This window comes from Pelophylax lessonae (assembly GCF_965119305.1).
Source record: "Pelophylax lessonae genome assembly, chromosome: 2".
Lineage (NCBI taxonomy): Eukaryota > Metazoa > Chordata > Amphibia > Anura > Ranidae > Pelophylax > Pelophylax lessonae.
The window spans coordinates 166,258,449-166,272,877 of record NC_138769.1 but is presented as its reverse complement, the minus strand read 5'-3'; the positions used below and the strand labels follow the sequence as shown (position 1 = coordinate 166,272,877).

General features: G+C 38.1%; 1 protein-coding gene across 1 annotated transcript; it reads right to left on the bottom strand.

Annotated features, from left to right (window-relative positions):
* Window positions 1-4,000: 4,000 nt before the first annotated feature.
* On the bottom strand, window positions 4,001-13,309 carry SAT1 (spermidine/spermine N1-acetyltransferase 1). Its single transcript, XM_082248476.1, has 6 exons — window positions 13,069-13,309; window positions 11,979-12,030; window positions 10,177-10,260; window positions 9,167-9,268; window positions 9,002-9,042; window positions 4,001-4,523 (listed from the first exon to the last, which is right to left on the bottom strand). Exons 1-6 carry the CDS (start codon window positions 13,132-13,134, stop codon window positions 4,353-4,355), a joined length of 516 nt encoding a protein of 171 aa, XP_082104602.1. The 5' UTR covers window positions 13,135-13,309; the 3' UTR covers window positions 4,001-4,352.
* Between the last annotated feature and the right edge of the window lie 1,120 nt (window positions 13,310-14,429).

Sequence of the window (14,429 nt, the reverse complement as noted above, 5' to 3'; positions counted from 1 at the left end):
TTGAACTGGATGGACTGGTGTCTTTTTTCAACCTCACTAACTATGTAACTATGTATGAATTGAATATGTGTCAGCGCTGCCCAAACTATTTTCTATACTAAGAGCAAGATTTGTGGGACTTTAAATGAGGACAGTTGCTAGTAGATATTGAGGGTAATATGCAATCTCAGAAAAGATAAATTTATTACATAATGCATAAAATTACATTGTGAATAAATGAAATGCTAAACATAGAGAACTGAACATGAAATATTTAAATACATAAAATACATATATAATAGTCCATCAAGAACTACATAATCCATCAGTACGCTGTATAAATAAAATAACACCATGTAACTCAGTCTTCAATTGTTAGGTTTTCTTCTTCATATCTTATAGGCTCAAAAAAAAGCGTTTCGTGGTGCAATATCCACTCATCAGGAGCTAGTATTGAAAATCTGGGTCTGTTAATATAAATTAACAGTGAGATATAGCATATATGATTAGGCATAATATATCCATTGCTCCAATGTAAAATAAAGAGAACAGCCACTTACTAAGGTAGCCAGATCCAAAATAGAATAATTCCAACCAACAAGGAGGTCAGCTAAACCCAGCAAAGGTCGAGGTAATATGTTTGATGACACCTCTCACGTTTGTCTTTGGCTTTTTCACTGCTTGACTACCGATGGTTGGTGCACTATATATCTCAATTTCTCTTTTCTTCTCCACTTTTCATAGGGTGCATATGTCTTTGCACCCTCCATTCATCAGTCACATTATGGGTTTCTTGGGTTTCACCCCCCTAATTTTTACTAATATTCCATTTTGGTATTCTGGTTTCACCTTATCTCCACCTTTACACACTGTGGTATCTTTGACATTCCAGCAGATCCTTCTGATGCCCCTGTTTGGGTATACATCATTATACCCATTTAAATATATATTTTCTATTCTTTCTCTTTTTTTGGAGTACAAATAACTTTTTATTATTACTATGCAACATGATGAACACACGGGCATTCATGATTACAATTATATCTATATACAAACAATTATTGCTATCTTTCTAGATCGATCTGGTCATGAATCTTTCTCCATTACCACCGAATTCTGGGATGTACCGTCCGCTCTCCCTGTGGGACACTTCCATGTCTTCCCTTCATCTCCTCCTCCCCATGTACCGACCTCGGCCCATTTATCCGCCTCAGCCCCGGGTTAGACCTTTGCTGGGTTTAGCTGACCTCCTTGTTGGTTGGAATTATTCTATTTTGGATCTGGCTACCTTAGTAAGTGGCTGTTCTCTTTATTTTACATTGGAGCAATGGATATATTATGCCTAATCATATATGCTATATCTCACTGTTAATTTATATTAACAGACCCAGATTTTCAATACTAGCTCCTGATGAGTGGATATTGCACCACGAAACGCTTTTTTTTGAGCCTATAAGATATGAAGAAGAAAACCTAACAATGGAAGACTGAGTTACATGGTGTTATTTTATTTATACAGCGTACTGATGGATTATGTAGTTCTTGATGGACTATTATATATGTATTTTATGTATTTAAATATTTAATGTTCAGTTCTCTATGTTTAGCATTTCATTTATTCACAATGTAATTTTATGCATTATGTAATAAATTTATCTTTTCTGAGATTGCATATTACCCTCAATATCTACTAGCAACTGTCCTCATTTAAAGTCCCACAAATCTTGCTCTTTGTTTTTATGTATAATAGGGATGGAGGTTCAGTTATTTAGTTAGACCTCAGATCATGTTCCCCCTTTCCCTTTCTATTTTCTATACTACATAAAGTGCCAAATATTTATGTGCAAAATGGCAATGTAAACCAATATTGATGATGTAATTTACATAAGTTACTGCAGCAATTCCTTAAAAATCAAACAATATATAAATCAGTGCTGCTAAATATCTGTGATTCAAAGGGGAAAAAACGTGACATCAAAAGTAGTTCATGTGAAAATAAATAAGTAAAGTTCATATCAAATAAAAAGTTCTGTGTAATGGTGGCAGAAGTTGATTGAAGTGCTCATGCCACTAGTTCTGCCACCATTACATTGACTGGACTTATCTTTTAAAGTCTTTGTTGTGATCTTTGAGAATGAATTACAAGCAGCTAGAGAGATCAGGGGTGTTTTAAAGCTTCTTTACTATTTACTAAGAATATTTAAATACTTTGATGTCCATAGACTAAAGCACAGGTTGACTTTAAATAGGTGCTTCTTCTTTTTGTGTTTCCTGTTGCTCATGCCTACTTTATAGTAAGCCCTATTTCAGCATTTTAAAGTCATCCACAATATGATGCAAACAATCTCATACTGCATACACTTCCTGTGTGCAAGTTCCTTCATCAGCCAATCAGGTATACCTGGTTATCTAATGTAGTCTACCAAAAGTGAACTTTTGCCTTTCCCATACTGGGCAAAGCAACACGTTCACTATAATGCCCCCCCCCTATACCTTAAGTTATGTTCCTTGTTGCTTTGTTTAGCTACCATAAGTAGTTGAAGCCACCCTGGTAAACTTTAGGTTTCTGAAATCATAGCTTACACTCGCCATGGTCTCTCCCTATGTGAATGCACTAGTGCTTGGTCCAGCATTGCCACATAGAGTGAGTCCTGTGCTCCACCATATCCAGAAAAGCAAAGTAATTTCTTTGTTTCTAGCAGTTGACGGGGAATTGCAAATGACAAATGGGACACTCCTTGGTACTACTTGGACACTTTCAAGTTCATCAAGGAGCAGGGACTGCATGGAGTTAAACCTGACTTGTGGAATCAAAAAAGTATCTACAAGTTGATCAGAGCAACAGACATTGTTGAGACTGTTCCAGGCCTCCCTTCAGCCACTTGCAAAGTGGTCTGGAGGAATGTCTCTTTAAAGGGACTAATCAACACGCAAAAAGATCTGGCATGGATGGCTATCCAGGGGGGGTTGCCACTCAGGACATTTATGCATGACAGAAACCTGTGCAGATACAGGCACTGCCCTTTTTGCATCATCCAGGAGGAAACTGCTTTTGTTTTAGAGAATTAGGGAAGTGCCAGAAAAGAGGGAGAGGTTGAAGATGTGAGTTTGAGAGCGTAGAATAGAGCCAGAGGGTCAGAGGGTGTTTTATGCATTTATACTTATTAGCAATTAAGCAACACTTGTTATGCGATTATATATTATATGAATTATCCAGTTTTTATTTATTTGTGAATTTGCACATTTTGGGATTTATATAGTTTCTCGGGAGATCTGCACAAGTTTTTGAATATTTATTTTACTGTTACCTAATAACAGCAATTACTAACACTTTCGCACATTAATCAAGGAATTGTATATATTTGTTTTTTGCAAAAACCTCATCATTGGTTACACATTGTATACCAACATCACCAAACCATATATTTATATACAGCTACAGCGCAGCACCAGTATTACATTATATTACCCATCACATTGGCCACGGATTAGCTAATCGGTGCTTGCAGCAGTTAACAACTTTACCACATTTAAAATGATAGCACGGGAGCACTTACTACACATAAATTTAGCAACTCATAATGACCATAACAGGTGTGCAGACCTATAGGCTCAAGTACAGGTATCTTACCAACACTGTTCCTGAGAGATGTAATAAGGAAGTTCAAAGCCTATGTTTAGCTGAAATTAAAAACATAAAATTTAACACAAGAGAGACATAAGTATGACGTGTCCCTGGTGCTGATTCATCTTCTTTTAAAAGAAATCTCAGTTACACCCCCACCTTCTCCTAAAAGAAGAAGAATCAGCACAAGAGATACACATTATACTAATTCTAATTTATGTCCTTTGTGCTGATTTTTATGTTATTGATGTTAGCTACACTTAGGCTTTAACTCTTTAGCATTTACTGTAAACTGAAAAATCAAGTTTGGGTGGACTGATCCTTTAGACTGGTGACAAGCTTTGAGCATTACAGTAGTGCTTTGAGCATTACAGAGAAAAGACAGACGACTTGGACATAGTACAACACATGCTGCTCTTTAATTAAAATAAAAAAAACTGGTTAATTATACAAAAACCCTAAATACCAGTGTGTACACTGTACACAATCAAATGACTTACAAGAATGAAGTAACATATATTACACATACAACTGAGGATCTTATTTTTAGGGCTCTTTAAACAGTCTTGGGCCATGAACGGCATAGCTGAAAAAGCAGAGGGGGGTAAGGGTGACAATCGCATGCTATAATGCCACTGGTACTATAGCTTTTGAATTAGTTGCCATGCAAGACGCTAAAGAATACTAAGCAGGCAAAAGAAAAGCAATTTTATTTGTAAGTAACAATTTCTTCTTGGAGGCACTGAGTTCACTCCTCAGCCGCCATCTTGCACAGGTACTCCTTGTCAATTTTAAAGAGGCGCCAGCCTTCTTCAGTGGACAGATCTGATGCTCCACGTCTTTTATAGAACCTGATCGATGGCTCATTCCATTCGGCCACCAGGAAGTGCATGCTGCTACAACGGCACTTTACAGCAATCTAGGCAAAAAAAAAAAAAAAGTTAGTTAGGTTGTGTACACCAACAAGATATACAGCTTAACATTACTATACTTTATTTGATTCCTATACAATTACAAAATAGTAATTTGTGTTGCTTGATTTGTACCAGCATAAAGAAAATCTGTTTTACTGACAACAGGATATTGCTCCTAAAGTGCATGTAATTTTATTTAGTTTAGGCCAGGGCTCGACAAACCCCAGGCAACCCCAGGTCGCCATGCAAAAGGTTTTTAATTTTGTCACCTGGAGTGCTGCCCGAATTCTTCCAACACCCTGGGTGTGCCGTCTTCCCTCTCCCGCTATGTATCCTGGGCTCCGCTTGCCCATCTGCGGGCCCAGGACTGCCATAGCGGGTGCCACCAGGTAGAGGGGAGGGAGTAAGGCGGAGACGCGCCTGTTCTCCTTCCCTTCTAGTTGTTGACCCCAGAAGTGATGAAAGTCCCCATTGAAAGTTTTCCTGGCAATCAAGGCCAGGAAAGAATGCAATTTAGTGCGTTGTGGATTGCATTACATTCACTGGAGCACAGGGGAGACATGCAGGGTCTTTTAGACCCTGGATGTCTTATTAAAGAGAACTTGTCACCAAAAAAAAAATCATCACATAGGGTTCCCTATGTGATGTAAAAAAAAAAATTAAAGTTAAACCCAAGCACATAACCCCCACCAAAAACAATTGAGGCCCACCCCCACATATACGCATGTAAACGCACACGGCGAGGTGCCTAAGCCTGAAAACATAGATTGGGATACACATGTTACATATCCCTGCACACGCTGGAATGAGAGCAATAGTTCTAGCACCAGACCTCCTTAACAATAAACGCTTTATAACGCTAAATTGATGACCTTTAGGGGGCTTTTAAAGCATTGCTTTAAAACTTTTTTTTTTACAATACAAAATATTGAAGGACAGAAAAATAGCAAACATAATGCTGTATAACATACTGTAAATATGGCGTTTGGTCCACATGAATAAAGGTTGATATATTCTTTGGTATAAAGGTGGTAATGGTATAAAGGTGGTAATGGGAGATAAGAAAGGTAGAACATCAGCTCAATAATAAAACAGCATAGATAGAAGGCAGAGGAGAGCATACAAAAGGGCATCATACGTTATCACTCCAGTATATCCAGGGTTTCCACAACTTAAACGTATTAATTTTTTTTTTCTTTCCAACCTGAAAGAGAAACACATAATGAGCTAGTATGCATCGCATACTAGCTCATTATGAAATACTTACCTTAGAACGAGCCCCCGCCGTGCCACCCGCTTACCTGTATGATGGGCAACATGTTCAGTCGTCCGTCTTCCGGGATCGCGGCATCCGGCCATCTGATTGGCCGGACCCACGATTACATCACTCCCGCGCGTGGCGTGTGGGAGCCGATGGCCACGGCACGGGGCTCTGAAGGAATGGCACCAGCGGCCATTCCTTCAGAGCGCATGCGCCAGTGATGTCACTGGCTACATTTAAGGTAAATATCTCCTAAATTGTTTAGGAGATATTTACAGTACCTATAGGTAAGCCTTATCATAGGCTTACCTATAGGTAAAAGTTGCAGAGGAGGGTTTACTTCCTCTTTAAGAAAACTAGGAAATTTGCCGTTTCTTAAAGCTAGTAAGCGTTAATGCATAAAATTGGTTTTCAGAATCTCTATGGTTTCGGAAGGATTTGGTGCATGTGACTTTTTCCAGGATTTAGTGATGGTGGATCTAGCCGCCAGAAGTATATGCGACACCAATGTGTGAAAGTGAGAGGGAATATGATCTTTACCCATATTAATTAATATTAGGGCAGGGTTGGGCTTCACAAGCATGCCAGTTACTGATATCTGTTGGAAGATTTTCCTCCAGAAACCACCAAGATGCTTACAGTACCATAGAATGTGCAAAAATTTACCAACGGAACCACAGTTACGCCAACAAAGTGGGGAGTTAGCAGGACCGATTTTGGCAAGGCCGCATGGCGTATAATACCAGTGTGTGATTACTTTTAGGGATAGTTCCCAGTGGTCTATACAGCTCAAGGCTCTATAAAGGGATCTAAGGGTTGCTTTCTATTGTGGAACTGAAAATTGTGATGCTAGATCGGTTTCTCATTGGGAGCAAGGCTGAATTCCAGGCAAAGGTCAACTTATCATGGAATAAGTTGTTAAAATAGGATGATGACCTAACAGGGACCTTGTCAGATGACAGAGCAGACCATACCCCATCTGGAAGCCAAAGGAGGCATGAAGGTAGAGAGCGTAAGGCACAAAATATCTGTTGGCAACGATGCCTCTAGTTGCAAGAGGGTTCTCGTTTTGCTTTAAGACCTTTACCGTAAAATTGTGTGACATAATAAATTGAAACTAGCGCTATTTTATTCTCTAGGGCACAGGTGTCAAACACAAGGCCCGTGGGCCGAATCCGGCCCTCCAGGCCATTTTATGTGGCCCTCGCACCTCTCCTGTAGCTGCAGGAGAGCTCCAGTCCTCCTCCAGACCTTATACTTTCTGCTTTCCAGCAATGCCTCCAGCTTCTTCCCAGCAGCGTCACAAGGTAAGAGAGGTGCACTGTGATGTAAGGGAGGGTGGGGCACTCAACTTCTGATGGTGGAGAGGCTCTTGACGTCTTATGTAAGGGTAGGGGATGCTCTTGACATCTAGTCTTACAGATATAACCCGCCCTTTTGAGGGCAATCATAATGCTGATGCGGCCCGCGATTAAATTGAGTTTGACACCCCTGCTCTAGGGTGTCTGCTTTCAGAAAATATATAAGGTTTGGGGGTTTTATGTAATCTTCAGGCCTCAAATGATTTAATAAACGTGCAAAAAACGCATAAACGGCTCTGGCTGTGAAAGGGTTAAAGGGAACATGTTACATGTTCCACCCGTAAGATTTGTTAGGTAAAAAAACAAAAAAAAAACAGGCTGCTAACCTTTTCAGCTGGCTAATTAATAGTTACAACCCCTGTCAGTTTTTTTGTCACCTGTGTCCCTTTACCACTATACCCCCCCCCCCCCCCCCACTAACAAAAGTTTTAGCTTTACAATATGATACGTTTTAAAATAGGGGCTTCTGTATTTACTAACTATACAGTATACTATCCCAGCTTATACAAAAGTAAGGAAAGGAAACTGCCATTACATATTAGCAGACAGTTTTTCCATTTCAGCCCTACGCGACTGTTAGAAGAAATGGCTTTTAGATGGGTGGAAACAGCTTAAATAGGCTCATTTAAAAAAAAAAATGTATGTATATATATATATATATATATATATATATATATATATATATATATATATATATATATATATATATATATATATATTGGTTACTTTATGGGGCCATTTCAGATAAATAAAAAACTTTCTGAGTTCCTTAGGAATTTAAGACAACAGTAGAACCAGTATTTATATTTACAAGGGCATTTGGGCTAGACTAAAACTAGTATATATTGCACTGCAAGTAGAATACTGTCAGAGTGAGCTGTAGGGTAATTTTTATATGTAACATGTAGGTTTTGGCCATTTTTTTTAAATGTGTTCTAGTGTAAAATGCAACTGATTATAGTATTTATTAACCTCGTGTACTCAGCAGTGATAATTTATCACTGCTTGTTAAAGCGCGCCAGGGATTTTCATACTACTGTAACCTCGCTTTGTCTCACGAGATTACAGACCCCCCATTGACTTCTACACAGATCTCCGAGAAAACCGTTCTCCTCTGATCACCCTGGGCGAACTGAAGTTCTCCGATTCATAAAATGGGTGCCAGATGTGATCATTTTCCCCGGAGAACTGTAGAGAAGCCAACAGAGAAACAAATTCACCCGTTCATAAAAGTACACCTAAATTGCCATTTTGGGATTTTATTTACACTCACCTGTTTTTAAAAAAATAGCAAAAAGTGGGCACTTAGATACTTGCTGTAAATGAACGATTGCCACAATTACTCACTATCCACAGCCAATTGATACAATTTGTAAGTTCTATATTATCACAGGATCAACTTGGTGTGAGTCCATATATAATATGACAAATATCTAGAAAATAGTCCCAATCCACCACTCAATCCACCATGTGAAAACGTATGTGATGGTTATCTCTTGTTAATAGGTGAATAAGTGCTCTCTCCACATGCCCAGGTGAAGTGTGCACTTACCAGAAATATGTGGCTGACAAAGCAGCCTATGCGCTGTAATGACAAAGCAGCCTACGCGCTGTAATGACAAAGCAGCCTATGCGCTGTAATGACAAAGCAGCCTATGCGCTTGTATTAATTGGTTGTGGATAGTGAGTAATTGTGGCAATCGTTCATTTACAGTGAGTAACTAAGCTCACACTTTTTGCTATTTTTTTTTGTTTGTACATTTTAGGAGGGCAGCTAATTCTAACAAATTCTGTATTTTATAATATCTATGAGCATCCAAGGAAGCGCCTCTGCTGTGTATTGTTTTTTAATTACACTCACCTGACTCAAGTGCTTGAATATATCTGACCCGATGCCAGAACCTGTGAAAAAAAAAGAAAATTTAAAACAATGTAGTTTGCCATTTGGTTTTAAAACAGGTTAAAAAAGGTTAGACCATAAAAGAAAAGGTTTCAAGATTAGTATTTGAAAATACCCAATACATACCTCTGAATTCATTCATGACAAAGAAGTCTTCCAAGTACAGAAGCTTCCCTATCCATGGGTCATATGTGAAGTAGTACATAGCAAACCCCACAATGGTGTATCCTGTGAAAAGAGATCACTTTTAGCAAGGATCTTAAATCCGAAAGAAACAAAAAACACATTAGCAACTGTTGTATCATATCACCATCATGTTGTCATATACATATAAGTATATTTGCTGTATAATGCAATCAAAACACCTGGCATCATCTAATTTAAATTCCAAAATATTCAGATACTTTATGTGGTAAAACTACCGCCAAGCAGCAGCAAGACAAAAAAAAATTATGCAAGTTAAGGAGCAATTTCCTTTTACACGGCAGTTCAGAAAAGTTGTCCATACGCTAACTCCTTGAAAAATGATTCCATACAAAAATAGACAAAAAAGTTCTCTTTTTAGTTATTGAGCATTAAATCCCAAACTGCAAAGAGAGAATATAGAGGACAAAGGCAAATCCATACAGTTGACCTAAAAGAAATATTGGTAAAATTTGAGCCAAAATGCCAAGGAGACAAAACGTCTACACACCAAGGAAATATATTCTAGAATTGTGTTGGCCATGGCCAACTCTAGATCAGCTTTAGTACAACAGTTGGGAACTGGTTGCTCTCGAAAATAGGCACAGATGGTAAAGGAACGAATCTCTTATGGCTTGCATGGGTTTCTGATCTACCGTGTTTGTTGGTTATGGTTGAATGGAAGTCCCTGATGGCCTTACCTCGTTTCATGCTCATCTATGTTATTGTGTAACGGATCTTTTAGTTACCTCCCCGCCCACCCATGTACACGGAAGGGCCATCCATGTACATGGCGAAGCTAGAGACTGTAACCTGAAGATTGGGGACAAATTAAAAAGAAAATGTGATTTAACAAATATTGCATCTGCTTACATACAGGGTCAATACAAGAATTGCCGCAAGGCTAAAAATGGATCATTGAGTATTAAAAGCATAAAAGAACATCTCATTACCATCAATAGTTTGGTTCTCTTTTGGTACTTCAGCAACAAGACAGTGGTAGAAAGGATGTTCTCCAAAGCCATCTTCTAAAAGATCTATAGATAAGAAAAGAATGAAAAAAAAAATACAATTTATAACAAACAGTCCACAATTATTATCTCCTTTATTCTGTTCTGTGATCCAGCCAGCATGTATCTGTATTATCGAAATACAAAATTATAAAATACTGAGTAAAACAAGTAGTAATGTTCTTTCCATTGGTTTGGCCTACTTTACTTATCAAGGCAGTAAGTAGCCTGTCCATAATTAATTTCCTCTCTGTCTGTTACATTGTATTTAATAAGGCAGAGAGTAGCCTGTCCATAATTCATTTTCTCTCTGTCTGTTACATTGTATTTAATAAGGTAGTAAGTAGCCTGTCCATAATTCATTTCCTCTCTGTCTGGTACATTGTATTTAATAAGGCAGTAAGCAGCGTATGCATAATTAATTCCCTCTCTGTTACATTGTATTTAATAAGGCAGAGAGTAGCCTGTCCATAATTATTTTCTCTCTGTCTGTTACATTGTATTTAATAAGGCAGTAAGTAGCCTGCCCATAATTAATTTCCTCTCTGTCTGTTACATTGTATTTATCAAGGCAGTAAATAGCCTGTCCATAATTAATTTTCTCTGTCTTTTACATTGTATTTATTAAGGTAGTAAGTACCCTGTCCATAATTAATTTTCTCTCTGTCTGTTACATTGTATTTATCAAGGCTGTAAATAGCCTGTCCATAATTAATTTTCTCTCCATCTGTTCCATTGTATTTATCAAGGCAGTAATTAGTAGCCTGTCCATAATTAATTTTCTCTCTGTCTGTTCCATTTTATTTATCAAGGCAGTAAATAGCCAGTCCGAAACATATTTTCTCTCTGTCTGTTCCATTTTATTTATCAAGGCAGTAAATAGCCTGTCCATTATTAATTTTCTCTCTGTCTGTTCCATTTTATTTATCAAGGCAGTAAGTAGCCTTGTCCATAATTCATTTTCTCTCAGTGGGTTCCATTGTATTTATTAAGGCAGTAAGTAGCCTTGTCCATAATTCATTTTCTCTCAGTCGGTTCCATTGTATTTATTAAGGCAGTAAATAGCCTGTCCATAAATTATTTTCTCTCAGTCGGTTCCATTGTATTTATTAAGGCAGTAAGTAGCCTTGTCCATAATTCATTTTCTCTCAGTTGGTTCCATTGTATTTATTAAGGCAGTAAGTAGCCTGTCCATAAATTATTTTCTCTCAGTCGGTTCCATTGTATTTATTAAGGCAGTAAGTAGCCTGTCCATAAATTATTTTCTCTCTGTCGGTTCCATTGTATTTATCAAGGCAGTAAGTAGTCTGTCCATAATTATTTTCTCTCTGTCTGTTCCATTTTATTTATCAAGACAGTAAGTAGCCTTTCCATAATTATTTTTCTCTCTGTCTGTTACCATGTATTTATAAAGGCAGTAAGTAGCCTGTCCATAATGAATTTTCTCTGTCCGTTCCATTTATTTTTAGCTAGGCAATAAGTATCTTTGTCCATAATTAATTTTTTTTCTTGGTCTGTTCCGTATTATTTATCTAGGCAGCACTGTAAAAGCTCATAAGACAAGACTGGCAAGCTGCCCATTCGTTAACACAAAACAAGTCAGCCATTTTGTTCTAAAAATAGGCAGTTTAGAGTACAGCAACCGTCATAAAAACAGGTGAGTTAAAATAATACAGGAAAAAAAAATAAAGGTAAACCTTTTTATAAACACATAAAAGCAAAAAACATAAATCATAGCTTCGTACCTTTCTCAGTTAACACTACTTGGTTTTCCATTTCTTCATATTTAGCCAATTCCTAAACAAAAAAAATGAACATAAACAACAGTTTAAACAAAAAAGAACATAAAGAAATGATTAATAAAGCCGAAGAGCTAGAAGGTTCTTAGATAATGAAAAAATGATGCCAAGTCATCCTCCTTCCATATAACACATCCGTACGTATGCAAGAACGAGTGCAACAAAGAGTGTAAAGGTCAGTAGAGCTTCATCCAGCACATAAAGGGTGGCATTGTCCCCAGCCCACGTATAACTTGGCACAGGAAGAAGAAGGGACGGACAGCGTGGCATAGACATTAGGGATCTTTGTTAATGTTAGGGAGAGGGAGGAAGAAAACGATTTCACTACATTCCTCGGGAAACAAGTGCATAGTTATACACGGCAGATGGTATACTCAAGAGGATTGAGACATCAAACGCCCGGATGTGAAACGTTTTCTTTTTAGATCACAAGCTAACACTCTTGTATTGATTTATATTTTGATTGTATTGTCTCCCTTTATATCGTAATTGTTGGCTCTATATAAATCCTGTATAATAATAATAAAAAAATATCCCATCCTATCATTTCTCTGTAAGTGCCGTCTGTTCGCTATATAAATCCTGTAGAATAATAATTAAAAAATATCCCATCCTATCATTTCTCTGTAAGCGCCGTCTATTCGCTATATAAATCCTGTATTATAATAATAATAATAAAAAATATCCCATCCTATCATTTCTCTCTAAGCGCCGTGTATTCGCTATATAAATCCCTTATAACAATAATAAAAAATATCCCATCCTATCATTTCTCTGTCAGCGCCGTCTATTCGCTATATAAATCCTGTAGAATAATAATTAAAAAATATCCCATCCTATCATTTCTCTGTAAGCGCCGTCTATTCGCTATATAAATCCTGTATAATAATAATAAAAAATATCCCATCCTATCATTTCTCTGTAAGCGCCGTCTATTCGCTATATAAATCCTGTATAATAATAATAAAAAATATCCCATCCTATCATTTCTCTGTAAGCGCCGTGTATTCCACCGACGGCAATGAAGGATATTCACCTTTATAAGTCGCAAAATGTCTTTACAGTCTCCGGGTATAGCTGATCGTATGACATAATTGGCCATTTTCGTCTCTTGCTCTTTTTTCCTTTTCTGACTAGACCTCTGAATGTGAAGAGTAGTAGAAGGTGTTTCTTCATTCGCTTCCCAGGGGCTTCCGCTCCTTAGTCAGTCTGGGACCCTGACTCGGCAGAGACTCCACAAACACGCCACTGTGTTCAGCCAACTTCGATGACGAAGTGCACACGAGCTGCACCTTTCCCTATTTATGGATGCTCAGTTACTCTAACCACACCCCTCCCTGCTTTCTTTAACCAATGGGAGAGGGGCATTACATAACTCCCTAGCAGAAAGTCTTCTTCCCCTCCCTTCTAACGTCAGAGATTCCTGGAAGCCGTGACTCACCATACAGGCTCCGATACAGGCACCAGCACCACCTACTGTCTCCTATACACAAAAAAATAATTATCTTACAGTATAACTAAAGGCAAAACTTACTTTTAGTTTTGGATAGAGTGGATTAGAACCCCTGTTGGTTTTTATTTTTGTTTTTTTTTATTGCGATCTTTGCCCCCGTTAAGGAGAGTCACCCTCTCTGTTTGTTCTGTTTATCATTATTATTGAAAGTGAAAGTAAAAGAAAAACCAACATTTTAGGTTGTCCCCAGAAAAGTAATAGAGGGGAAATCTTCCAATGGGGACACTACTTCTGGGCGTCCCCAAGGAATTCCTTTAATTTGCAAGGATTTCCTCTCATTTCCTATATGGATATGGAACAGGAAGTGAAGGGAAATCTCCTCAATGGGGCACAGATGACAAAAAAAAAAAAAAAATCTGAAAGGGGTTATAACCCTCCCTTGCTCTATCCCAAATGAAAAAAAAAAAAGTTTTGCCTATAGTTCTACTTTTAAACAAAAGAAATTTTATTTTAAGAGCCGGTTCACACTGGGGCGACCTGTCAGGTGACCTGGTCGCCTGACAGGTCGCCGTAGGTCGCCTGCCATAGAGTAGCTGTGGACCCGTTCTAATAGGAGCGACACAAGTCGCTCCGACTTAGAAAAAGGGTCCGAAGCTTCTTTGGGGCGACCCGGAGCGACCTGCATAGACTTCAATGTTATGAAGTCCGTGCCGGCCGCTCCGAGGTCGCGGTGCGAGCAGCGCACCGCGACTTGTGAGGTCGCCCCGGCAAGTCGGATCGCTGTAATGTGAACCGGCTCTTAATAGAAAAATCCTATATTTTGATAAAATAATAATAATAATTTGCAACTTAAGAAAAAAAATAATATTCCTGTCTTAAAAATCCCTTCATTATGCTTTCATGTTTGGAGTAAGGTTGACTGTACATTATTCAATCTGATTGCA

What these genes read in the sequence shown, in the direction of transcription:
- SAT1 (XM_082248476.1), bottom strand. Translation starts at nt 13,134, where the DNA reads ATGGCCAATTATGTCATACGATCAGCTATACCCGGAGACTGTAAAGAC. An exon ending in AGTAGTGTTAACTGAGAAAG is followed by an intron (nt 10,261 to 11,978) that starts GTACGAAGCTAT and finishes TCTTATCTATAG; the next exon opens with ATCTTTTAGAAGATGGCTTT. An exon ending in AGAGAACCAAACTATTGATG is followed by an intron (nt 9,269 to 10,176) that starts GTAATGAGATGT and finishes CTCTTTTCACAG; the next exon opens with GATACACCATTGTGGGGTTT.